Source organism: Oncorhynchus keta, chromosome 15, assembly GCF_023373465.1.
Source record: "Oncorhynchus keta strain PuntledgeMale-10-30-2019 chromosome 15, Oket_V2, whole genome shotgun sequence".
NCBI classification, from domain to species: Eukaryota; Metazoa; Chordata; class Actinopteri; order Salmoniformes; family Salmonidae; genus Oncorhynchus; species Oncorhynchus keta.
In genome coordinates this window covers 21,482,630-21,510,221 of record NC_068435.1, presented here as the reverse complement: position 1 = coordinate 21,510,221, position 27,592 = coordinate 21,482,630, and the positions used below count along the sequence as shown (strand labels likewise).

Genomic DNA, 27,592 nt, shown 5'->3' with positions numbered 1-27,592 from the left:
GTACCTTGAGCTTTTGGACAAGTGGCTAAAAAAGTTAATGTCAAGCCCTGCATTGTTTGCTTTTCCCTGCCACCCGCCCAGCCGTCAACGACTCTGAATGTGTTATTTGTGGTTGTTTTCCCTCTTCTCTCCAACGTGCTGCGTAATCTTTCAAATGTTCTCAGTTTCCAACCGAGATACCTGGAGCGATAGGGAATTAGAAAATCTTGCTCGATTAAATCACTGGCTGACAGGCAGGCGGTGACAGTTTTGAAAGATCACCAGTGAGAGAAACCATTATTATGCCGTTCCTGCCTTGGCAGGAATCCCCCTTCATTCTCAATGCTTCTGGGACCATGGGAAATTAAAGAACACAACCAAATCTGAGTATGAAACTCAACTTTCATCAGCTACTGTTATCAGCCATTCCCTTTCAACTGGATGTGTTAGCATGTTGGTATTCCCTCAGGAACGCAGGTAGGGAATACTGAAGCAAGGAAGTTCTGTGGTAGTTTCACTCAACTCATCTTTTCATGTTTTTGTATTCAAACCTTCTGGTCTATACGTCAAAAGCAGTACAAATGTTCGTTACTTTCCCACTAAAAAACAATGTAAAAAATGTATCTACTACACTTTTAATACCGCTCGTCTGTGACATTTATTTATGGATTGAAGTGTGTTCATTAGTACAGTAGCTTCCGGGCTATTCAAATAAATACAATTTATCTCTGTTTGAGGTGTTCTGAGAAAATTATCACTGACGCCATCTCGTTAATCATTAATGATAGGGTCCCTTTGAATGAACAGCCCACCGAGTGTTCCCTCTCTCTCCCTCCACAACATGTCTTCTGTTGCCCCAGGTAGATAATACCAGCTGTGCCATGATGCCTCACTCTGGGATGGGAAAGCGTCTTTGTAAGGTAATAGAGTTGGCGACATTAGTAGCCCACATTGTATATATTTTTTAAATGGGACTGACGCGTATTTAATCACACCCAACTAGAGTATTGCATTGTTTTCTGCCACCTGTACTTTACCCAATTGCTTGAATCCATACAATGCCTCCAGTTTGCAGTGACACAACAGGAAACATTCATTTCCTGCACTGTAGGTTAACACGGTCAGGATCTTTTGACTGATGTTCTGATGTACACTTTGCCCAATCTGATTATGGAACTGTAATTCTGAATTCTATCGTCAGTATTTCTGGGCGTGCTGAAACAATGACTGGCACACTGCTTGTACCAGTGATGTGTATTATGTTGTGTGCTGGACACTGGTACAAGCAGTGTGCCAATCATTGTTGCAGCACGCCCAGAAATACTGACGATAGAATTCAGAATTAGGTGGTCAGGTGACATCAGTGAAGCTGGGCAGCCAGAGTGAGATGGAGAGGAGCGCGATCTCAATTAGTCTTTCCACAATTCCTTACATCTGCCATCTCAACCCTATTGGAAGAGAAGGTCCAAGGTCCCTCCCTTCAGACCTTCTCCAATGCGTTTGAGGTGTCGGCGAGGAGAGAACATACAAGTAATTGAGGAAAGATGAATTGAGAAAGAGCCAGCGAGGGCACTGTGTGTGGTGTCCCCTTACAGGAAATGAGGAGCAGATCTGTGATCCCAGTGCCCAGTATAGCCTCCCTTCCTCCCTAGCCTCAGGTTTAACCAGGTAGGGAAGAGGGGACTGTAGCACTACAGCTGTCATCAGCAGTCGGGCAATAAAAAACAGAACACTACAGCCTAAAAGGCATTTTTATCAACTTCCACTGTCCTCCAAGACTGTCTGAGTTTCCTCTTCACATCAGCAGTCAGAAAGCCAGCCCTGCGTCTGGACCACACATTTTAATTCACCCTCATCTTCCCAACTCCTGGCTGTGACAGAGAGGATGGTTTGATGGCATCCGTCTGGATATTACTCACTAGTTGAGGAGAGATGTGTCCCGTATCTCTGCCCCAGAACCAAATCAGCTAACACTGTCAATTCCCTAAACCACATTACATTTCGAAAAGTGCTTTGTATTTGTAAAATGTTCCTCCGTTACCTTGGTCCCTAGTAAAAACTAAAATTCTGCTTTTTGTCTCAGACTGTCATTTGAATATTAATAGTTGAGGAAAATATTGGCTCTAAAGATATTATCTATCTTATTATAATTCACTGATTATTTAATTGTTTTTTTTTAAATCAGCTTAATGAAAACTCCCTCCCTAAGCAGACTGTGCTATTTGGTGTATTTCACTCACCACGGCAGAGCTGTGCAAAGCAATCAAGTCGAACATGTGAAATTAGTTTTCAGGTTTACGCAGTGGAGATAATTCACATCAAGTTTTCTTCCAAATTGAAGTGTTTACGTGCGTGTGTCACTTTTCATCCAAACTGTATTGAAATGAAATGGCCCTGGTGGTAGTTTGCATTCACTCTAATGAAAATAACATAGCATCCCAAATGGCACCCTATCCCCTATATAGTGCACTGGGGTGCCATTTGTGATGTAGCTGAAACTGTTGTGAGCTTAGGGGACCAGCGTTTCACCCACTCACTTCAGAGCAATTACTTCTGTTGCCCACACAAGTTCCCTCAAAAGTTAGTACAGAAAGTCCCCTCTTTATTTAATTAAATGAGATGATTGAACTGAAAAGGCAATTTGGTTAATTTGGAGCTGAAGTCAGAGGATCTAAGGCCCAGTGGGTTTTCATTCACAAGATTGAATACATAAAAGAAGTGCATCTGGCGTAGCAAGCGGGTTTTGGATTTTTGACTTGAAGAATGTTTGACTTGAATTTCCATGTATTGATATATGACAATCTAGTGCTTTCTTTTTGTGAGGCCATAGAAATTAGTTAGCACACGGTCTTATGAAACTAGCATCTGCTGTTTGGAGATTGCCCAGGCAATAACTGTATAGAGCACAACCCAATCACTCCTTTCGAAACCAATAATTTGCTATGCTAATCTGGTATTGTATAAAGTACAGTGCCTTCAGAAAGTATTCATACCCCTAGACTTCCACATATTGTTACAGCCTCAATTGAAATGAATTAAGTAGGGTTTTTTTCTAACACATTTACACAAATACCTCATAATGACGAAGTGAAAACATGTTTTTATTTTTACTATTTTCTACATTGTAGAGTAGTAATGAAGACATCAAAACTATGAAATAACACCTATGGAATCATGTAGTAAACAAAAAAAGTGTTATTCAAATAGCCACCCCTTGATGACAGCTTTGCACACCCTTGGCATTCTCTCAACCAGCTTCATGTCACCTTCATGTCACCTGGAATGCATTTCAATTAACAGGTATGCCTTGTGAAAAGTTGTGGAATTTCTTTCCTTGATACGTTTGAGTCAAACAGTTGTTGTGACAAGGTAGGGGGGTATTCAGAAGATAGCCCTATTTGGTAAAAGACCAAGTCCATATTATGGCAAGGTCAGCTCAAACAAGCAACGAGAAACGACCGTCCATCATTACTTGAAGACATGAAGGTCAGTCAATACGGAAAATTTCAAGAACTTTGAATGTTTCTTCAAGTGCAGTCGCAAAAAAATCGAGTCCTATGTGGACCGCAACAGGAATGGAAGAACCAGAGTTACCTCTGCTGCAGAGGAGAAGTTCGTTAGAGTTACCAGCCTCAGAAATTGCAGCTCAAAAAAATGCTTCACAGAGTTTAAGTAACAGATGCATCTCAACTTCAACTGTTCAGAGGAGACCTTGTGAATGAGGCCTTCATGATCGAATTGCTGCAAAGAAACCATTCCTAAGTGACACCAATAATAAGAAGAGACTTGGTCCAAGAAACACGAGCAATGGGCATTAGACCGGTGGAAGTTGGTTCTTTGGTCTGGAGTCCAATTTGGAGATGTTTGGTTCCAACCACCGTGTCTTTGAGTGACGTGGTGTGGGTGAACGGATGATCTCCACATGTGTATTTCTCACTGTAAAGGAGGAGGAGGTGTTATGTTGTGGGGGTGCTTTGCTGTTGACACTGTCTGTGATTTATTTAGAATTCAAGGCACACTTAACCAGCATGGCTACCACAGCATTCTGCAGCGATACGCCATCCCATCTGGTTTGAGTTTAGTGGGAATAGAATTTGTTTTTCAACAGGACAATGACCCAACACACCTCCACGCTTTGTAAGGGCTATTTGCCCAAGGAGAGACCTGGCCTCCACAATCCCCTGGTCACCAAGGCAAAGGGTGGCAATTTGAGGAATCTAAAATGTATTTTGATTTGTTTAACACTTTTTTTGGTTACTACAGTTTTGATGTCTTCGCTATTATTCTACAATGTAGGAAATATATTTTTTTTTAAATAAACCCTTGAATGAGTAAGTGTTCTAAAACATTTGACCTGTAGTGTATGGAACCGTTTTAAAGTAACTGTTGGCCTCATGGTGAAATCCCTGAGTGGTTTCTTTCCTCTCTGGCAACTGAGGTAGGAAGGATGCCTGTATCGTTGTAGTGACTGTGTATTGGTATTTTATTAGGATCCTCATTTGCTTGTAGCAAAAGCTGCAGCTACTCTTCCTGTGGTCCACACAAAACATGAAACATAATACAGAACATCAATAGACAAGAACAGCTCAAGGACAGAACTACATACATTTTTTGAAAAGGCACAAGTAGCCTACATATCATTGCATACACAACTATCTAGGTTATATAGGGGAGAGGCATTGCTTTATCTGTTTTTTGAAACCAGATTTGCTGTTTATTTGAGCAATGTGAGATAGAAGGAAGTTCTATGCAATAAGGGCTCAATATACGTAATACTGTACGCTGTGAATAGACCCCTGGTGGCATGTCTGGTGGGATAAGTGTGTGTAAGTTTACTATGCAAACAATTTGGGATTTTCATAACGTTGTTTCTTTTTTTTCTTCTTTTTTTGCAGTCAGTCTCTCCTCAACTCTGAGCCAATAGAGACTGGCATGCATAGTATTTATCAGCCCTCTGATTACAATTTAGAACAAAACGTGCCCCTCTGTTCTGGGCCAGCTACAGCGTAACTAGGTCTTTCCTTGTCCACACGACTGGACAATAATCAAGATTAGACAAACTAGAGCTTGCAGAGCTTGCTTTTCGCATTGTGGTGTCAAAAAACAGCATCTCTTTATTACTGCTAGAACTCTCCCCATCTTTACAACCATTGAATCATTTTTTTTTTTTTTTTCAATTTCACCTCTATTTAACCAGGGAGGCCAGTTGAGAACAAGTTCTCATTTACAACTGTGACCTGGCCAAGATAAAGCAAAGCAGTGTGACACAAACAACAACAGAGTTACACATGGGATAAACAAATGCACAGTCAATAACACAATAGAAAAGTCTATATAGAGTGTGGAAATGAGGTAAGATTAGGGAGGTAAGGCAACAAATAGGCCGTAGTGGTAAAGTAATTACAATTTAGCAATTAACACTGGGGTAATAGATGTGCAGAAGATGAATGTGCAAGTAGAGATACTGGGGTGCAAAGGAGCCAAAAAACAACAACAAAACAATATGGGGCTGAGGTAGTTGGATGTTGGAATGTGTAGAGGGGCTGTGTACAGGTGCAGTGATCTGTAAGCTGCTCTGACAGCTAATGCTTAAAGCTAGTGAGGGAGATATAAGACTCCAGGTTCAGTGATTTTTGCAATTCGTTCCAGTCATTGGCAGCAGAGAACTGGAAGGAAAGGCGGCCAAAGGAGGAATTGGCTTTGGGGGTGACCAGTGAAATATACCTGCTGGAGTGCGTGCTATGGGTGGGTGCTGCTATGGTGACCAGTGAGCTGAGATAAGGTGGGGCTTTACCTAGCAAAGACTTATAGATGACCTGGAGCCAGTGGGTTTGGCGACTAATATGAAGCGAGGGCCAGCCAACGAGAGCATACAGGTCGCAGTGGTGGGGAGTATATGGGGCTTTGGTGACAAAGCGGATGGCACTGTGGTAGACTGCATCCAATTTGCTTAGTGTTGGAGGATATTTTATAAATGACGTCACCGAAGTCAACGGTCGGTAGGATAGTCAGATTTATGAGGGTATGTTTGGCAGTATGAGTGAAGGATGCTTTGTTGCAAAATAGGAAGCTGATTCTAGATGTCATTTTTGATTGGAGATGCTTAATGTGAGTCTGGAAGGAGAGTTTACAGTCTAACCAGACACCTAGGTATTTGTAGTTGTCCATATATTCTAAGTCAGAACCGTCCAGAGTAGTGATGCAAGACGGACGGGCAGCGATTGTTTGAAGAGCATGCATTTAGTTTTAGTTGCATATATGAGCAGATGGGGACCACGGAAGGAGAGTTGTATGGCATTGAAGCTCATCTGGAGGTTAGTTGGTGCCAGTTTATTACTGGCCACCCATTCCAAAACAGACTGCAACTCTTTGTTAAGGGTTTCAGTGACTTCATTATCTGTGATTGCTGATGCATATATGGTTGAATCATCAGCATACATGGACACACATGCTTTGTTTAATGCCAGTGATGGGTCATTGGTAAAAATAGAAAATAGTAGAGGGCCTAGAGAGCTGCTCTGTGGTCACATGTTTGTCATTAGAGAAGCTTCCATTAAAGATTAACCCTCTGAGTTCTATTAGAAAGCTCTGGATCCATGATATGGCAGAGGTTGAAAAGCCATATCACATTTTTTTTTCAACAACAGGTTATGGTCAATAATATCAATCTTCTTATTATCAATTTATTTCAACAAGTCTGTTCATTTGTTTACAGGGAAATAGCATTGTATTTGGTCAAACACAATTTTTTCCAACAGTTTGCTAAGAGCTGGCACCAAGCTTATAAGTCTGCTGTTAGAACCAGTAAAGGCAGGTTTACCACTCTTGAGTAGTGGAATTACTTTGACTTCCCTCCAGGCCTGAGGACAAAGACTTGAGGTTCAGATTAAAGTTATGACAGATAGGAGTGGCTATAGAGTCAGCTTCTATCCTCAGTAGCTTTCCATCTAAGTTGTCAATGCCAGGAGGTTTGTCATTATTGGTCGGTGATAATAATTTTTCCACCTCTCCCACACTAACTTGACAAAATTCAAACTTGCACTGGTTTTCTTTGATTTGTGTTTTTATGCATGAATACAATTGCTCACTGTTCGTTGTTGGCATTTCCTGCCTAAGTTTGCCCACTTGGCCAATGAAATAATCATAAAAATAATTGGCAACATCAAATGGTTTTATGATGAATAAGCATCTGATTCGATGAAAGATGTAGTTGAATTTGAATTTGTCTTTCTGCCCATGATTTCATTTAAAGAACACATTTTTTTCCCCCATCATTCTTTATATCATTGATCTTGGCTTTGTAATAGTTTATTCTTCTTTTCGTTGAGTTTAGTCACATAATTTCTCAATTTGCTGTAAGTAAGCCAGTCAGATGTGCAGCTCCTGCTCCTTATTAGCCACTCCTTTTGCCCCATCTTTCAACCATAGTTTTTCAAGTCCTCATCAATCCATGGAGCCTAAACAGTTTCAGAAGTCAGATATACCAACCAAAGTGTAATTAATAACTTCACCATGCTCAAATGGATATTCAATGTCTGCATTTTTTTAAGTGTTCTTCTTTGCGAGGCATTGGAAAACTCCCAGGTCTTTGTCGTTAAATCTGTGCTCCACTGAGGGACCTTACAGATAATTGTATGTGTGGGGTACAGAGATAATCATGTTAAACACTATTATTGCACACAGAGTGAGTGCATATTTTTACTCCTGAACTTTAGGCTAACAAAGGGGTTTAATACTTAATTACTGAAGACATTTCAGCTTTTCATTTTTAATTAATTTGTACAAAATTCTAAAATCATAATTCCACTTTGACATGATGGGGTATTGTGTGTAGGCTAGTGACACGATCTCAATTTGATCCATTTAAATTTCAGGCTGTAACAGAACAAAATGTTGAAAAAGCCAAGGGGTGTGAATACTTTCTGAAGGCACTGTATCTGACTAGTTCAAAGTCTGTTTAAGGAACCTTTTTTTACATTGAAACATTAAATGAATATAACCATGACAAATTTAGTGACACAACTGTTAAGCTGTGTGTCGAGTCGCTTGTAGTTTTCACAATGTCAACAGCACAAAAACAGATTTTTGAGAAATATAACTATTATGACCTTTGAGAAACGCCACGAAAGGAATATGTGCACTGTGACCACTATCTGTTAGTGGTTATTCTACCACAGATTGAGTCTAGCTCAGCAGTCACTGTCATACCCCAGCAGTTCCACAAAGGAAACCTAACATTAAAGGAATCATAATTAGTATTTCATTTCCAAGGTCTCAAAGATTTTGGGTTTATTAAGATGAATATCCATTTCCCGTCTCACTGTTGAGAAGATCCAGCCCAGAACTGTCAGTTTTCACTGCAGAGGTCTGACTGCTGCTGTCGCAGGCAGGTGTGCGTCCCAAATGGAACCATGTCACTTGTGTAGTACACTAGTTTTGACTAGGTGTGTGTGTGTGTGTGTGTGTGTGTGTGTGTGTGTGTGTGTGTGTGTGTGTGTGTGTGTGTGTGTGTGTGTGTGACTGGTTGAGGATGGGCCCCCTGGTTCCCTGGTCCATTTCAGAGCAGACTACAGAGGTCCTATGATCGGTGGTTGGAAGAATTGAGAGCCCATGAGGGGAGAGCAGGGCCAGTGGTGATAGTTCTATCGGTTGTGGTCCAGGATATTTTCCTGTGTGTGTGCGCGCCTCTATGTGCACGTGTGTAGTTGCAGGTTGTAGCATGGTTTTCCCCTTTTTCTCTTTGATCTGTGATCACTGACACACAGGTTGGTGTAGGGGTTTCAGTAGATAAGAGGTACGGATGCTGATGTTGCGTTCCTTTACAGAAGGATTTGTTGGGATGAAAAAACAGGACCTGACATACTCGAGGAACCAAGTCTTTGATCCATCTGTAGCATGTACAGTAAGGGATGCGTTCTGAATTTCACCCTAGTCCTAGCACTACTTTTGACCAGGGCCCATCAGGTTGCCATCTGGGATGCTATTTAGATGTTCCAGGGGTGGTTGTAGGGGAATGTATAACAGATGGCACGTTGTCATGGTGTATGTTTATGGTTGGAGCCATTTAACTCCTTTGACAGTCAGCTTAAGGTAACAGAGCCACATCTAAGGACCGTAACATCTCTTAGAACAGAACTGAACCCCCCTGGCTTAGTAAAAACTGCCAAGCCTTGGTCACTTTTTCTTAAACTATCCTTGATGAGAGGAGAAGAAGTCTGTATGTGTGTGTGTGCGACAAAATATGTATGGCCAGACCTATCCTCGATATTGGCTGTTTTGAAATGCCGGCTATTCCCTTTGGGCCCTTGTCAAAAGTAGTGCACTGTTTAGGGAATAGGGTGCCATTTGGAACGCAGACCCAGACTTATTGATTTTGTTTTTCCCCCCCTTGAGTAATGGATGGCCACTGGCCCCCACCCCTGTTCTGTTAGCACAAATAATGACTAATCAATATGTACTGGAGTCCTGGTGATCATCCTTTTAACACATGATTTATACCACACCAGCACAGAACAGTTAGTCACTCTACTACCAGCCAATCAATTTAGCCAATCAACTAAGGGGCCCTTCATCATATCCATTATTTAAGATGCTCCATGGGTTTTTATTGGTCCATTCCCTGGCTCGTATCTGGGCAGATGTGACCTCTGAGACACCTTCTGATTAGGGCATATTATTTCTCTATTCTCTTATATGATATGTGTGCTTATTGAATATTAATAGCTCACTGTAGTCAGAAAGAGACTGCTAGAGACAGAGCGGTGTATCAATGTGTCCTTTTTCTGCTAAGTACCCATCAGTCACTGTCTGTTTATCTGTGTCTGAGTGATGCTGCAAATTGGACTGTATATGTATTCTCCCTCAGTCAGAGGCAAATTATAGAGTGGGTGTGAGGGGGGTGACTTCATCTCAGTCCCAAATGGCACCCTATTCCCTGTATAGTGCACTACCTGGTCAAAAGGAGTGCACTACATAAGGAATAGGGTTTCATTTGAGACTCAATATCTGAGTGAATGAAGGGGATATGATACCTCTCCAGAGGGGTGTCCCGGTGACTGTATTAGCCTGCTCGAAGGGAACAGGGTCAGGCAGAGCTACTGGAGGCTACCCGGGCCTTCCCCTCTGGGCTCTGGTTCCATAGGCATATACAGGAAACCGCCATTAAAACCAACCATTTGGAAATTGCCTCTGTGTGAATTGCCCAATTTTTGCCCAGATTAAATATTATGTGTCTACGAAATGGAACCTACAACAGTGACTACTAAATAGTTCAGTAAAACTTTATGACAACGGAAAGAAGCTTCAACAGAGCTTTGGTTGGTTTAGTTCTGTAGTTGTGTGTTATTGTGCAAAAACTATTTTTTATATCTCTTTAAATTAACTCCATGTTTCTCATAGGCTGCGTTTACACAGGCAGCTCAATTCTGATCATTTTTTCCCACTAATTGGTCTGGTCATTGGAATGCCTGTGTAAATGCAACCATAGTGATTCTGGCCACTAATCTCTAATAGAAGAGAAGCTTACACCTTTTTATAACATAGTTTAGGACTTTAATACCATATGTATTAGGTGACTACTTTTCTGGATAATCCTTCCAAGAAGGAAAGGATTTGGGTGTGACTGAACAGCCATTGGTTTTACTAATCCTTAAAACCTTTATCATATCCCCCCTGGCTTCTTTCTTAGTGTTATTTGTGTGGGATTTGTGTCAATTTTGCCCTAAAGCTTAATGTCAATTGGAATAATAACACTTGTGTTGGTTTCCCCCCCATTTCCCTTGTGGCTTTGCATGCTGCTTGAACTTGACAACTCAGTGAGACAAAGAAGGTATTGTATGAGTACTGTAGTAGGATTGTATGAGTACTGTAGTAGTATATGAAGAGCATGTGTAGTGTGCTTTAGTTCCTTAGAGTTACTATACAATCCACTTCATGGAAGTAGTAATACTGCACATTTCTAGTTTTTGACTATTTCCTTAGTGTTCCCTTTTCTGCCATACCCTACAGGCTAGTGAAGAGTGAATAAATAATAAGACACTTGTGCATCCATCACTGATTTAATGTATGTAACTAATGCATTATCAATGCATTATTGTGAATAGATATGAAATATCCAGGTATTCCTCATAGACCGGGCATCTCTGAGTAGGAATGCTGATCTGATCCTGTCCATATAATTATATTCATTATGATCTAAAAGGAAAAGATGAACCTAGATCAGCACTCCTACTCTGAAAGAGTTTTAGGAATACAGACCCTGGGAAATAAACGGATGTGTTATGCTATGTTCTGTAATGTTAGTTGTATTGTTTTGCTGCTGTCTTTTGAGGCTGGTGGGTGGGTGGTCCCTTAGGTGTTGGAAGCTGACAGCTCAATAAGGAGGAGTAATGGGGGTGATCACGAGAGAGGGAGGGAGAGAGAGAGGGATGGGGTTGTATGTTCCAGGGGTTCCCTGTGAGCCCTTGTCAAGGGTAGTGGACTACATAGGGAATAGGGTCCCATTAGGGATACTGGGGCCTGGGCTGTGATCCCTGGGCAGGGGGCCTGATTGGCCCCCGAGGGCCTGTGACTTATACCTGGCCCAGTGTCAGCGTTACAGGCCTACCCTAGTGAGGTTACCACCTCCAGGTCCACACCAGGCTGGTCTGTCTGCACTACAAATGCCCTGGGCTTAGGCTACTTTGCCCCAAATGTTTCCCTATTCCTTACATATTCCCCCAATGGGCTCTGGTCAAAGTAGTGCATATAAAGGGAATGGGTTGCCATTGGGGACACAAGGAGATGTCATGACAGTGGTTACTTTGAAAGTGGCACACTTAAGAGCACCACAGAAGCTCCTCATAGTAAGGGTGTTATTTCTGGGACCCTGTAAGTGATGTTTGAAACAGGCCTGTGTCAGCAGCTGCCCTGAACATCCTCCATGGGTTAGTTATACTATTCCCGAGGTCTCCCCTCACCACTCCTCTCCATCCTCCATGGGTTAGTCATACTATTCCCCAGGTCTCCCCTCACCCCTCCTCTCCATCCTCCATGGGTTAGTCATACTATTCCCCAGGTCTCCCCTCACCCCTCCTCTCCATCCTCCATGGGTTAGTCATACTATTCCCCAGGTCTCCCCTCACCCCTCCTCTCCATCCTCCATGGGTTAGTCATACTATTCCCCAGGTCTCCCCTCACCCCTCCTCTCCATCCTCCATGGGTTAGTCATACTATTCCCGAGGTCTCCCCTCACCCCTCCTCTCCATCCTCCATGGGTTAGTCATACTATTCCCCAGGTCTCCCCTCACCCCTCCTCTCCATCCTCCATGGGTTAGTCATACTATTCCCCAGGTCTCCCCTCACCCCTCCTCTCCATCCTCCATGGGTTAGTCATACTATTCCCGAGGTCTCCCCTCAACCCTCCTCTCCATCCTCCATGGGTTAGTCATACTATTCCCGAGGTCTCCCCTCAACCCTCCTCTCCATCCTCCATGGGTTAGTCATACTATTCCCGAGGTCTCCCCTCAACCCTCCTCTCCATCCTCCATGGGTTAGTCATACTATACCCCTAGTCTCCCTTAACCTCTCCTCTCCATCCTCCATGGGTTAGTCATACTATTCCCCAGGTCTCCCCTCACCCCTCCTCTCCATCCTCCATGGGTTAGTCATACTATTCCTCAGGTCTCCCCTCACCCCTCCTCTCCATCCTCCATGGGTTAGTCATACTATTCCCCAGGTCTCCCCTCTCCTCTCCATCCTCCATGGGTTAGTCATACTAGTCCCCAGGTCACCCTCACCCCTCCTCTCCGTCCTCCATGGGTTAGTCATACTATTCCCCAGGTCTCCCCTCACCCCTCCTCTCCATCCTCCATGGGTTAGTCATACTATTCCCCTGGTCTCCCCTCAACCCTCCTCTCCATCCTCCATGGGTTAGTCATACTATTCCCAGGTCTCCCCTCAACCCTCCTCTCCATCCTCCATGGGTTAGTCATACTATTCCCCAGGTCTCCCTTCACCCCTCCTCTCCATCCTCCATGGGTTAGTCATACTATACCCCTAGTCTCCCTTAACCTCTCCTCTCCATCCTCCATGGGTTAGTCATACTATTCCCCAGGTCTCCCCTCACCCCTCCTCTCCATCCTCCATGGGTTAGTCATACTATTCCTCAGGTCTCCCCTCACCCCTCCTCTCCATCCTCCATGGGTTAGTCATACTATTCCCCAGGTCTCCCCTCTCCTCTCCATCCTCCATGGGTTAGTCATACTAGTCCCCAGGTCACCCTCACCCCTCCTCTCCGTCCTCCATGGGTTAGTCATACTATTCCCCAGGTCTCCCCTCACCCCTCCTCTCCATCCTCCATGGGTTAGTCATACTATTCCCCTGGTCTCCCCTCACCCCTCCTCTCCATCCTCCATGAGTTAGTCATACTATTCCCCAGGTCTCCCCTCACCCATCCTCTCCATCCTCCATGGGTTAGTCATACTATTCCCCAGGTCTCCCCTCACCCCTCCTCTCCATCCTCCATGGGTTAGTGATTCTATTCCCCAGGTCTCCCCTCACCAATCCTCCCATTTACTGACCCTTCCTCATCCCTTCACCCCTGACTCCACCGACCCTCTCTCTCTCTCATCTAACCTCAATCTCTCCACCCTCTATCTCAGCCTTAGTCTCTTCCTTCAAACTCTCTCCATTCACTCCAATCTTACCTTCCCTCCACTGACCCTCTCATCCCACACCAGCCCTACCTTCACTGAGCCCCTTTCTCCCCTCCCCTCTGTCCTGCTACCCCCCACACCTCAGCCCTACCTTCACTGAGCCCCTTTTCTCCACTCCCCCTCTGTCCTGCTACCCCCCACACCCCAGCCCTACCTTCACTGAGCCCCTTTCTCCCCTCCCCCCTCCGTCCTGCTACCCCCCACACCCCAGCCCTACCTTCACTGAGCCCCTTTCTCCCCTCTCCCCTCTGTCCTGCTACCCCCACACCCCAGCCCTACCTTCACTGAGCCCCTTTCTCCCCTCTCTGAGCCCTCTGTCCTGCTACCCCCACACCCCAGCCCTACTTTCACTGAGCCCCTTTCTCCCCCACACCCCAGCCCCCTCTGTCCTGCTACCCCCACACCCCAGCCCTACCTTCACTGAGCCCCTCTGTCCTGCTACCCCCCACACCCCAGCCCTACCTTCACTGAGCCCCTCTGTCCTGCTACCCCCCACACCCCAGCCCTACCTTCACTGAGCCCCTCTGTCCTGCTACCCCCCACACCCCAGCCCTACCTTCACTGAGCCCCTTTCTCCACTCCCCCCTCTGTCCTGCTACCCCCCACACCCCAGCCCTACCTTCACTGAGCCCCTTTCTCCCCTCCCCCTTCTGTCCTGCTACCCCCCACACCCCAGCCCTACCTTCACTGAGCCCCTTTCTCCCCTCCCCCCTCTGTCCTGCTACCCCCCACACCCCAGCCCTACTTTCACTGAGCCCCTTTCTCCCCTCCCCCTCTGTCCTGCTACCCCCACACCCCAGCCCTACCTTCACTGAGCCCCTCTGTCCTGCTACCCCCACACCCCAGCCCTACCTTCACTGAGCCCCTTTCTCCCCTCCCCCTCTGTCCTGCTACCCCCACACCCCAGCCCTACCTTCACTGAGCCCCTTTCCCCCCTCTGTCCTGCTACCCCCACACCCCAGCCCTACTTTCACTGAGCCCCTTTCTCCCCTCCCCTCTGTCCTGCCACCCCCACACCCCAGCCCTACCTTCACTGAGCCCCCTTCCTGTCCTGCCCACCCCCCACCCCCCACCCCAGCCCTACCTTCACTGAGCCCCTCTGTCCTGCTACCCCCCACACCCCAGCCCTACCTTCACTGAGCCCCTCTGTCCTGCTACCCCCCACACCCCAGCCCTACCTTCACTGAGCCCCTCTGTCCTGCTACCCCCCACACCCCAGCCCTACCTTCAGAAGGGAGTCCTGTCAGGCCTCTTATTTGCTGGGTTGTCTGGAGAGTTTTGAACCATGGAGACATGCGACGTGTGTCTGTCAAACATTTTTAATAACCTGACATCATTTCTTGAGATTTCCAGTCGTGGTCTTTGATGCTCTGCACTTGTCTCATCCCGTGTCTGTCTGGTGGGCTTTGAGTCCAGGCACACACTGCCTAGCCCTCTGACCTTTCAGATACAGAACAGCTGTGCTCAGGCCTAGTTTGGAGATATTTTTTTAGAGGGGTCATAGAGGTGAGTCTGTGAAAAGACCAGGGAAGGTTTTTGGTTGGCTATGTTCTTAATTTATCCCCTACCCTTTCAAGGTGGTGTTGTGATAGCTAGGCCTATACCTAGTTCACCTATTAGCCTACATTTAGATGACTGTTCAAATAAGATGTCCCATCATGTTGCTTTCAACATATAGCTAAGCAAATACATCTCTATGGGTACTATATATTGCTCCTACAGTAGGACAGCCATGTCTGCTGGACAAGTATAGAATACTGTAATACATGTTTTACATTGGGAGGGGAATCTTTGTGCAGAACATCTGTACAGGCAAGAAGCAGTCAAACCCAGAATGAACAGCATAATGAACTGTATGTATGAATGGCATTGGGTTGGAAGAACCAAGGCCCCATCTCTCGACACAGCAGCACAGAGAGCAGAGCATTCCATCGTATGGCAGTCCCTGTGGGTCAGCACAATGAGAGAATAGAATGGCAGCGTTGCCTTTAAAGACAGGAAGGAGACTGGTGTGGGGGAGGAAACCACTCTACCCTACTGATGTGGTGGGTATTTTGATGGCCTCCTTTTGAAATATTTGTCTTGAGAAACTAAGGCAGGAAAGTCTTTGTGCTGCATCCTGGGAAGACAGATTAAGCCTGGTTCAGTCCTCAGCACCTGGTTTCCCCTCTAGGCCAAGGAGAGGGTGCCTAGGGAATCCTCAAGCCAAGCACTGCTCCTGGATCGAAGCTCTCTGCTCTGGTGGGATATACAGGAACTACGTCCAAAATGGCACCCTATACAGTATGGGGCCCTGGTCAAAAGTAGTTTACTATATAAGGAATAGGGTGCTATTTGGGACTACATCTGTTCGCTGTCTGTTTTAGTATAGATGTTCATATGTGTTGTATTTGATATAAAACTTAGTGATCTCTGAGCTTCAGAAATGATTTGATCAAAATCACCCTATGACTATGAGCCCTTGTCCAGAAAATAGCCATAGTATGGGGCCCCTGGAGCAAATTAGGGTTTAGTGCCGTGCTCAAGGGAACATTGACAGATTTCGAGTATTCGAACCAGCCACATTTCGAATGCTGGTCCAACACTTTAACAGCTAGGCTACCTGCCACCCTAAATGAAGTGTGCGCTATAAAGGGAATAGGGTGCCATTTGGGATGCAGCCGTTGTGAGAGAGCCAGTTGCCTCACTTCCCATTGGAGTTTCCTAGGCAGGATGTTCTATTGAAGATTGTCCTCTTTCCTTCCCCCTAGCAAATCACATTCAATTCATTTTTGGTCATGTTTTCATTTTTATTTGATAAATGTGCGTTGGTATTGTGTGAACGTGGGGTACTAGGCTTACACTGAACATTCCAATGGTTTACGTCTCAAATTCCCTATAGGCTGTAGTGCTCTGGTCAAAGGTAGTCCACTATAGGGAATAGGGTCCCATTTGGGTCAGATCCATAGTGTGTTTCCCTGCAATGCCCTCATAAAATTGACACCCCAGTCAGAATGTGTATCTTCAAAGTGTTAGGAAAGTCCATGTTTCCAATAAACTCGTGGGAACCCACACCAGGGTGAATTGAATACATACTTTGTTTTTGTTCTTGCTCGTAGCTATAGATAAAACATCTAAAACAGCAGGCACAGCTAGGCTTTACTGTGTTTGTCTCAAATGGCACCCTATTAGCTATATAGTGCACACATTTCTGTCCAGAAACAGGAAATAGGGTGCCGTTTGGGTCGAAGTCCAACTCTGAACTGTTCCTGTGGCATGCTGGACTGGACATGCATTACCATAGCAATCATACAGCATCAAAATATGAGTTTTCCAAAAACTCACTGCACTCCCAGAACAAAGACCTTGTCTACTTTTCTACCTCCATTTTCAACTCAGTGAGAAGTCCTAGGATGCTACCCAATTGGCACCCCTAATCCCTAGATGGTGCACTAGTTTTGACCAGACCCCATAGGGCTCTGGTCAGAAGTAGTGCACTCTAAATAGGGAATAGGGTGCCATTTGCGATGCTGGCCTAAACAGAGCAGGCCCTGCCTGCTTCGTGATGATAATGGCCTCTAATTTGACTAAATTGTGATTTTTATCAGATGCTAGCCAGGCTTCCTCCAACTCCACAGACATTAAAGCCTCTGAAATGGGAACTATTACCTCGAAAGTGCCATCAGTCACTCCCAGTGTTTTGGACAGAGAAACACATAAGCCATATGCCTGCTTAGATCCAGCTTAGAAATTGGACAGCTCCAATTCCATTTCCCCCTTTCCACCAACCGCATGCTGAAGTTATCAGTGGGCATTAGAATTATACCATCCGTCAGGGCCTTCCCCCATTCCAGAGTTCACATTATAATTATATTTATCCTCCGTCGTCGCTTATTTCACATTGGCTTCTGTCGCCTTAGCCCAGCCACGGGCGTCTTATCTGTTTCCTGTTGCTGCTTTGAAAAGGATTCTCTTTCATTGAATAGTATTGATGACTCAAATCCGCTTTTCATTTATGTGAGTAATGTGTCCCTTATTCAGAGTATATCCAGATATGCTAAAGCTGAGATCATGATGGATGGCTAACGCTGGCTTCATACCCTGGCTGTGGACCCTCTTCCTTTGACTGTCAGACCCTGGGATGTTCACTTTGAGTGTCCACTTGGGATGTCCACCTGACCTGATCACCTATTGACTGTCCATTGAGTCGTATATGCATTCCATGATCCAGTGGATGAAACATAAGTACATGCCCCTGTACCCATAGTCATTTACTAAATGACCTGCAAGTAACACCTAACTGACCAGTGATCCTCTCTCAATCCTCTCACCCCTCTTTCTCCTCTCTCTCTCTCTCTCTCTCTGTGTCTGTCTCTCTAGTGCGCTATATAGGGAATACGGTGGCATTTGAACACAGATTGTGTGGTCTTTTGAATCATATGGAGTGGTCAGTGTATGGTGTAGGGCATCAGAGCCCTCCTTTACTCCTCTCTGGACATGGTGAAAGAATCAGCCTGCTGATTGAGGGTCATTTCCAGTCTGAACAGTCCACCCATACTGTATGCTGCTCCCTCCAGCTGCTGAATAACCTGAAGCTGGACATGGCCTATAGACTACATAAATGGAATCTTATTCTTTGACCTCAATAGATTTACAGTGTCTGATTAACTGAAAAAAGACCTGGGTAGAACAGGAGAATATTGTATGAGAACGGGTGAGTATTGTATGAGGCCGGGGGAGTATTGTATGAGGCCGGGGGAGTATTGTATGAGGCCGGGGGAGTATTGTATGAGGCCGGGGGAGTATTGTATGAGGCCGGGGGAGTATTCCATTGGGACTCATTGTGGGGTTTGGTGGTTATCTACCTCATCAGAGAATAATCATAATGTGAATTTCTAATAAAATCATTGAGTGAATGCTTAATTAAAAATCACAGTTTTAATTAAACATTTAATTAAACAGATAAATTATCTGGGATTTATACCCGGAGACGTGACTGTTTTGCGAACTACAATACGAGTATTGAATAAACATTTGCTGATGTAGTTACTGATATACCCGGCTGATGAGGAAAACGGACAGGTCCCAAAGGGATGTCACCCCCCAGCCCAAACCAAAGCCAGCAGCAGCTGTAGCTGTTGGTTGAAGAAATGTTATCAGATTCACGGAGGGAAGCACACCATCTAACAAAGACAACACAGCAGCTGGTAGCGAGCTAGAGCCTCTCTCCACAGTGAAAAATGAGGCTAGCTGATAATCCAGTTGTATTGATTGATTGCAACTCAAAACATTTACTGAGAGACTCCTTGACTGCTGCTCAGTGTGTTGTAGTCAGGTGCCTGGCAACAACATACTGGTTTTCTGGTTTTCATCCTCTCCTAATCAGGGACTAATTCAGACCTGGGACACCAGATGAGTGCAATTAACTACCAGGTAGAAACAAAAACCAGAAGTGTTTCTCCAGGACCGGAATTAAACAGACCCGTTTTAGATGCTACATGTGCCTCTGTCTGTGTTCTACATGATGTTGCTAAAAATGTCATTTTTGACATTCATTAGGTCTCAGTTTACTACCTGGGATTAAAGGTAATCTCAGGATTATCTGGGATTAACAGTGATCAAATTGCATTGATTCTTCATTTGCAGTAGAGGCTGATCAATACCAAAGTTTCACACACAGGCTTAGACTATTAATTCAAGGAAATATAGGACATTTGAGGTAGAAACCCAGATCATACTGTGTCTGGTCTACTTTGTTCTTCAGTGAGAGGAAAGTAGACATCTTTATTTTGATCTACAGTGTATCTATTTACTCAGGGGGTCTATGACCCCGGGCCAAATTAGACTCTGTATGCATGTTCCAAACCTTCTCAGACACGACTCAAAACACACACTCTCCTCAAAGGGCAGTTCCTCTGGCCAAGAGCCAACACACACTGCAAGCTCTGTCTCTCTATGTACATCAGAACAAACACGGAGAGGGCTTACTCACAAGGATGAAACATCATGTGCATTCCAAATGGCATCCTTTTCCTTATATAGTGTCCATTGGGGTGAGATCTTGCGTGGAGCCCCAGATCGAGGGAGATTATCAGTGTCTTGTAGGTCTTCCATTTCCTAATAATTGCTCCCACAGTTGATTTCTTCAAACCAAGCTCCTTACCTATTGCAGATTCAGTCTTCCCAGCCTGGTGCAGGTCTACAATTTTGTTTCTGGTGTCCTTTGACAGCTCTTTGGTCTTGGCCATAGAGGAATTTGGAGTGTGACTGTTTGAGGTTGTGGACAAGTGTCTTTTATACTGATAACAAGTTCAAACAGGTGCCATTAATACAGGTAACGAGTGGAGGACAGAGGAGCCTCTTAAAGAAGTTACAGGTCTGTTTGTAGGTGACCAAATACTTATTTTCCACCATAATTTGCAAATAAATTCATTAAAAATCCTACAATGTGATTTTTTGGAATTATTTTTCTCATTTTGTCTGTCATAGTTGAAGTGTACCTATGATGAAAATTACATGCCTCATCTTTTTAAGTGGGAGAACTTGCACAATTGGTGGCTGACTAAATACTTTTTTGCCCAACTGTATATAACAAAAACAAATCTTCAGTCCGGTGAAATAAGGATTCTGTTGCATTTACACTGAACAAAAATATAAATGCAAAATGCAACAATTTCAAAGATTTGAGTGAGTTACAGTTCAAAAAAGGAAATCAATCAATTGAAATAAATTCTTTAGGCCCTAATCTATGGATTTCACATGACTGGGAATACAGATACATATGGATCTGTTAGTCACCGAAACCTTAAAAAAAGGAAGGGGTGTAGATCAGAAAACCAGTCAGTATCTGATGTGACCACCATTTGCATAGAGTTGATCAGGCTGCTGATTGTGGCCTGTGGAATGATGTCCCACTCCTCTTCAGTGGCTGTGCGAAGTTGCTGGATATTGGCGGGAACTGGAACATGCTGTCCTACACATCAATACAGAGCATCCCAAACATGCTCAATTGGTGACATGTCTGGTGAGTATGCAGGTCATGACAGAACTGGAACAATTTCAGCTTCTATGAATTGTGTACAGATCCTTGTGACATGGGGCCATGCATTATCATGCTGAAACATGAGGTGATGGCGGTAGATGAATGGCCTGACAATGGGCCTCAGGATCTCGTCACGGTATCTCTGTGCATTCAAATTGCCATCGATAAAATGCAATGGGGCACTCTGTTCGTAACGTTGACGTCAGCAAGCCACTCGCCCACGCGATGCAATACATGCTGTCTGCCATCTGCCCAGTACAGTTGATTCATCTGTGAAGGGCACACTAATCCAGCATCAGTGGCCATTGAAGGTGAGCATTTACCCACTAAAGTTGGTTACGGCGCCAAACTGCAGTCAGGTTAAGACCCTGGTGAGGACGATGAGCAGTCAGATGAGCTTCCCAGAGCTTCCCAGAGCTTCCCAGTTTCTGGCAGTTTGTTCAGAAATTATTTGGTTGTGCGAACCCACAGTTTCACCAGCTGTCCGAGTGACTGGTCTCAGACAATACTGCAGGTGAATCAAATCAAATGTATTTATATAGCCCTTCGTACATCAGCTGATATCTCAAAGTGCTGTACAGAAACCCAGCCTAAAACCCCAAACACTAAGCAATGCAGGTGTAGAAGCACGGTGGCTAGGAAAAACTCCCTAGAAAGGCCAAAACCTTGGAAGAAACCTAGAGAGGAAGGTCGCCAGTCCTCTTCTGGCTGTGCTGGGTGGAAATTATAACAGAACATGGCCAAGATGTTCAAATGTTCATAAATGACCAGTGAAGAAGTCAGATGTGGAGGTCCTGGGCTGGTGTGGTTACATGTGGTCTGCAGTTATGAGGCAGATTGGACGTACTGCCAAATCCTCCAAAATGACATTGGTCGTGGCTTATGGTAGAGAAATGAACATTCAATTCAATCCTGCAGTCAGCATGTCAATTGCATGCTCCCTCAATTTGAGACATCTGTGGCATTGTGTTGTGACAAAACTGCACAGTTTAGTGGCCTTTTATTGTCCATTGCACCTGTGTTATGATCATGCTGTTTAATCAGCTTCATGATATGCCACACCTGTCAGGTGGATGGATTATTGTGGAAAAGGAGAAATGCTCACTAACGAATGTCAACAAATGTGTACACAAAATGAGCTAAATAAGCTTTTTGTGCGTATGGAATATTTCTGGGGTCTTTTATTTCAGCTCATGAAACATGGGACAAACACTTTACATGTTGTGTTTATATTTTTGTTCAGTGTGATTAAGAAATGGCAAAACAAAACAATGATCCAAAACGCATGTAAATGTCCAACGGTAGCCATATACGGCCAAGCTTTCCTCTTCTCCAATAGCACCATGTTAAAGTACTAGCCATTCCATGGGATGCAACCACATGTGTAACATCCTCCACAGTAAACATTGGAATCCACAGACATAATGGATTAGATTTAATTGTCTTTTCAGTTTTACAATGTAGCCATATATTTCCAGAGACACTGCTGTCAGCAGAGACTGCAATGTGATATTTGCCTGATATTTACTCACGTGAAATTGTGCTGTTATGGAGAGAGATGGTTTTTGATTTCAAAGTATGGCCCCACCAGTAGTAATAAAGCATGTAACATGGTATAGGCCTGCTTTTAATTTCTGGACAATTTCATGCTTTTACAAACCAATATATCAATTGTGTACTAGGCTACAACCAGCAAATACATTGAACTGCTTGTCCTCCTTTTATTACAGTCTCTCCTTTTACTAGGAAGGGAGCTTTCTAAGCAGGACTTGCTATCTGTCATAAGTGCCATATCTCAAATCCTTGCTGCACCATACAGACAGTTCATCTCATGCGTGCGTCATTGTACTTTATAACGTCTGTTTCACCAAAGCCAGACAATAGTGAAATATCTGGGCCTCCTGCAAAATCCTTCATAGAACAGTAGCCTTCAACCCCTAGGAATCTGTTACACATCACTACATAAATACACTGAATGCACAGATGACATGCAAAATGATTGTGTATACTGTATTAAGTGTTCATCCCCTAGCCTACACCATCACAGAGCTCTGACATAATGTCCTGCAGTCAAGGCCATGATCGACTGGTGAGATGTCATGTGTGATGGATGGCGGTTGGGTGGCTATGAGGGCGTCGTAACAGAGAGATAAAGGTTGCGTCCCAAATTGCATTATATTCCCTTTATAGTGCACTAACTTTGAACACGGCCCGGCCCATAGGGCTAAAGTAGCTACAGACTGCTATATTGGTCTGCTTTTTTTTTTATTCTGATTTTTCAGGGGGTGCTACAGCACACCTGGCACCCCTACTTCCTGCGGCTATGGCCTCCATACATCACGTCAAATCAATCAGTCAATGGACCAATCATAGCTGTCAGAAAGAGCACTTACAGAAATATATCTACGGCCCCTAAATATGGTTATGAACCCACCAATCATAACTTAAGCTCTGCGCGAGTGCCTATCATAATCGCCATGCCCTTCACACCCGATTTAAATGTATTAAATTACCTGTATAATCTGCAACAGCGTTATAAGGTTTTTTGGTTAACCATGTTTTTCCATTTCTAATTTCATAAAGAAATAAAGAAATCGTCAGCATCACCAACTTGTCTCTTTAAGGCCGTTAACTTGTAAGGTTACTGTAACATGTCATAAAGGGAGCAAAATGGAGAACTGGGCTGCTTGTGTAAATGCAGAATTTGAGATGTGTTCTCTTCCTCTCAGCTTAAAGGGGCAGTGCAGTTTAAAAATGTGAAATATATAGTTCCACACTGTCAAAATAATACTCTGAAATTGTTAAATTATAATAATGCCCTTTTTGTGTAAGATGTTTGGAAAAAATAGCAAAGAATGTTCAGCCTGTTCAGGTGGAATGTAGTATTTGTCCCACATGATGTCAGAATGTGATCTGATTATAATAGACCAATCACTGTTCATTCTTAGGTTGGGAACCCCTGCTCTAGACCATCTTACCAGCCAACCAGGGCTGTATATGTAAATCTTCACATTTGTTTCCTAACATCCACAAGGGTGTTCATCACAACAGACTGTCTCCATCCCAATGATCATATAATCATGTGACTCATTTTTGTCTGGTTTTATTTGATTTATTTATCCTTTATTAATGCAGGGAAGCCACATATAGTTGAACTCTTTATTCCAAATGCGCCCTGGCCAAGAAAGCAGCATACATTTATTTACACAACACAATGTAGACTAAAACAACATGAGTCAGTGCAGTGGTCAAGTAAAAACAGTGGACAGAAAGGCTGGCTGGCAACCTTGTCAGAACAGCAGCTGGCTTTTACAGCCTGGGATTGAACAGGGATGAACTGCTCATTCAGAGATGGATTCGTAAAGCCTCAATCACTCCCAGTGGTACTCTTCTCTTCCCTCTGGAGTCCAATAAGAACGCTGGTCTCCAACCCCCATATTAATATGACCAGAATGGGTGTTTTCCATTTATGCTGTGCACCAATCGAACTGTGAGGTGCCTCCTGTTGTGTCCTGAGGCTGGCAAGGAAGAGGAGTTCTGAAAGAGGCCATTCAGATGTAATCCAGGGGATCAGGAGCCTTTGGATCAGCTGCTACTGTCACTTACTGTACATTCTACTGTAGGGGGTTCCCTTATAGACCGCCTTTGATTTGGGGTGGGATGATTAATAGGGACAGTAAATGTGACAGTAGCCTGGTTTCTAGATCTTTGTGCTGTCTAGCTCCCATAGGAGTTGGCAAGAACACACAAAACGATCTTGGACCAGGCTAATGTGATGGCTTCCAACTCTGTCGACATGAAGATGGGTTTTGGTCAAGGGCTCAAAAGTTTGACCCACCACTTTCTCTTTCGCGCTCAAACCTGAGCTTCAGATTTTAGATTTATGGCAGAGAACATCTGCTGTTGATTTTGAGGGGAAATAATTAAAGCATTGTTAGCCTTTACATTCACACAGGGCCACACAGACGGGAGTCCGCATCTGGGGGACAGATCCACTGTCTCCTCCAGGTCAAGGCCGGAGACGGTGCTGTGGCCCCATTCCACGGCTACTATTCCCTCAACCGGTGGGCCTCCAAGCACTTTAAGTAGTTTTGTTTGGTTCTCGGCTGACGTCGTGCTATGCTAAACTCACAGCCTCTTTGTGTCCTGACCAAGCTATAAGCCACAGACAGAACTCAAAGGGCACATCCTATCATAACATGAAATAAATAGCTTTCCAGGCTGCCTAGTCAGCAGCCAGGCCAATCCAATGTACCAAATGGCTCCCTATGTAGTGCACTATTATTGACCAGGGCCTATAGGGCTCTGCAAAGAAACTGTGGGCCATTTGGGATGCAGCCCAAGTCTGTTGAGCCCCAGAGGCTTAAGTCTGTAAACAATGACCCATCAGGCCAGACACAGCAGATATTGAGGGAGCTTGTCCATAGGATGTAACTCATCTAATGTTAAATCTCACCACACTGCAAGGGATTTTCTTAACTCCTTCTGTATTTCATTTGTTCTGTTTTATCATTGATTTAAGAGTCTTGGCAAACAATAATAGACTGAGGTATCGAGCCATGATCATTGAAGTCCCCTTTTTTAAGGCTAATTGATGATAGTGGTACATTGAAGCTTCCAAACGTTCCTGTTCCATTTCAAACACAGTGTTGTGATGAAGGAAGGATAGGGCGCGTACACACTTACTTTTTCAATTAAATAATAGCCTGCCCTAGTATTGTGAACACTGACTGTCCTCTTAAACTGTCATTCTAAACAATGACTGTTCAAAATAAAATCATGCTACAGCACTGCCAAATGACACACTATTCCCTACATAGTGCACAATGTTTGACCAGAGGCCTATAGACCCTGGTTAAATAAGGCACTATAGGGAATAGGGCGCCATTTGGGAACAGCCCAGTGCTCTGTTGAGAGCCATATGTTCACAGGTTGCATGGCAGGCTAATATCTGATAATAAAGGGGTTCTGTTGCTGTGACCCCTGATGGGGCTGTGACCTATAGGCAGGGGGGCACACATGGTGCCCCGGGTTCATATGTGTTCAAAGGGTATATGGCTGTGTTACATATCACAGGGATTAGACAGATCACGCATGACAGTTTTGAACCCCATACAGGCTGAATGGGTCTGTTCTTTGATTTTGGAACCAGTGTTTGTCAGTAATGATTTAGCTATTTATCCAATGCTATGTTGTTAATGATTTAGCTATTTATCCAATGCTATGTTGTTAATGATTTAGCTATTTATCCAATGCTATGTTGTTAATGATTTAGCTATTTATCCAATGCTATGTTGTTAATGATTTAGCTATTTATCCAATGCTATGTTATTAATGATTTAGCTATTTATCCAATGCTATGTTATTAATGATTTAGCTATTTATCCAATGCTATGTTATTAATGACTTAGCTATTTATCCAATGCTATGTTGTTAATGACTTAGCTATTTATCCATTGCTATGTTGTTAATGACTTAGCTATTTATCCATTGCTATGTTGTTAATGACTTAGCTATTTATCCAATGCTATGTTATTAATGACTTAGCTATTTATCCAATGCTATGTTGTTAATGACTTAGCTATTTATCCAATGCTATGTTATTAATGATTTAGCTATTTATCCAATGCTATGTTATTAATGATTTAGCTATTTATCCAATGCTATGTTATTAATGATTTAGCTATTTATCCAATGCTATGTTATTAATGATTGTGAAAACATATGAGGCTGTTTCATAGATTATCAAACAGCCTTAGATGGGTCTGTTTTAGTTGTCTGTTTTTGGAATCAGTGCTTTATTGGTAATGTTTGGGATCTTGTATTAAGCTATTTCAAAGGTCCTCCTTTTAAAATTAGAGGAGACGGGGTACTTTTAAGAGATCATAAAAGGATGTCCAGAAATGTTACTGGCTGTGTTTGAAAGTTGAACAGTAAACTTGGGATTTCTCTTCTGCTGCTGCTCTCTGGTCTTCTGTCCTGACATGGCTGTTCAGAGTCTAACACTGGTTTTAATTAGCTTCACTCTATGGGAACACAGATGACCTCCACCTGTCTGTCCTCTCACGTACGTCTAGATAGCCCACCCCTCCCCTCTCCCCCTCTCTTGCTCTCCCCCCCCATGTAATCTTCATCAGTGGTTCTGGGACGAGGTCTGCTCCATTGGATAATGCAGGGACTTCCGCCCTCTTTCTCTCTTGTCAAAGTCAATTCAGTAATTAGTCAGGTGAGCCAGGTGATGTTTTAATGGCTTGGTTGTTATGAGTGGGCCTAAAGACAATGGATGGTGAGTGATGAGTGACTTGAGGATGTAGCTAAACTAGTTACTATTGTTCATTACTCTGCTTTGTTCGTCTGCTTCCCAAATGCACCCTATTCCCTTTATAGTGCACTGCCTTTGACCAGTACCCATTGGCTGTGGGTAAAAGTGGGGCCATTTGGGATGTACACCATGGTTATAAATAAAACATGATTATTTATTAGTTTGATTCATGTCTGAGGCTCTACTGTGTGTTAGTCCCTTCACTTATCATACATATACATTGTATCTACCTGTTTCTGGACCATTTCCCAGCTAAACTGATAAACAGCATTCTAATTGGCACTCTATTCCCTAATGTAGTGCACTACGGGCTCTGGTCAAAAGTAGTGCACTATATAGGAATTAGGGTGTCATTTGGGATGCATATTGGCCCACCACCTTGCTCATCTAATCTAGTATTTCCTCTCTCTCCCCCCTGCAGCAACAGACTAGCGCCTAGCAACCACGACCGGATACAGCGGCTGAGGCATGAGTTCCAGCAGGCCAGGGAGGACGATGACCCAGACGACCGGAGACGCACCTATAGCTTCGAGCAGCCCTGGGTGAGTGTCTGAGACCGGGCTGAGAACCAGGCCT

The 27,592-nt window shown here is 44.0% G+C and overlaps 1 protein-coding gene across 12 annotated transcripts in view; it reads left to right on the top strand.

Moving 5' to 3' along the window:
• The window catches only part of pard3ab (par-3 family cell polarity regulator alpha, b), a 243,694-nt gene that overhangs the window by 201,147 nt on the left and 14,955 nt on the right, over positions 1–27,592 (top strand). For all 12 annotated transcript variants that reach the window (XR_008065181.1, XM_052463672.1, XM_052463668.1 and 9 more), the window contains one exon: positions 27,438–27,558. Coding sequence is in view for 11 of the 12 variants with exons in the window: in XM_052463672.1 (XP_052319632.1) it covers positions 27,438–27,558 (121 nt within the window). In the remaining variant the exon portion in view is untranslated. The remainder of the gene's footprint in view (positions 1–27,437; positions 27,559–27,592) is intronic.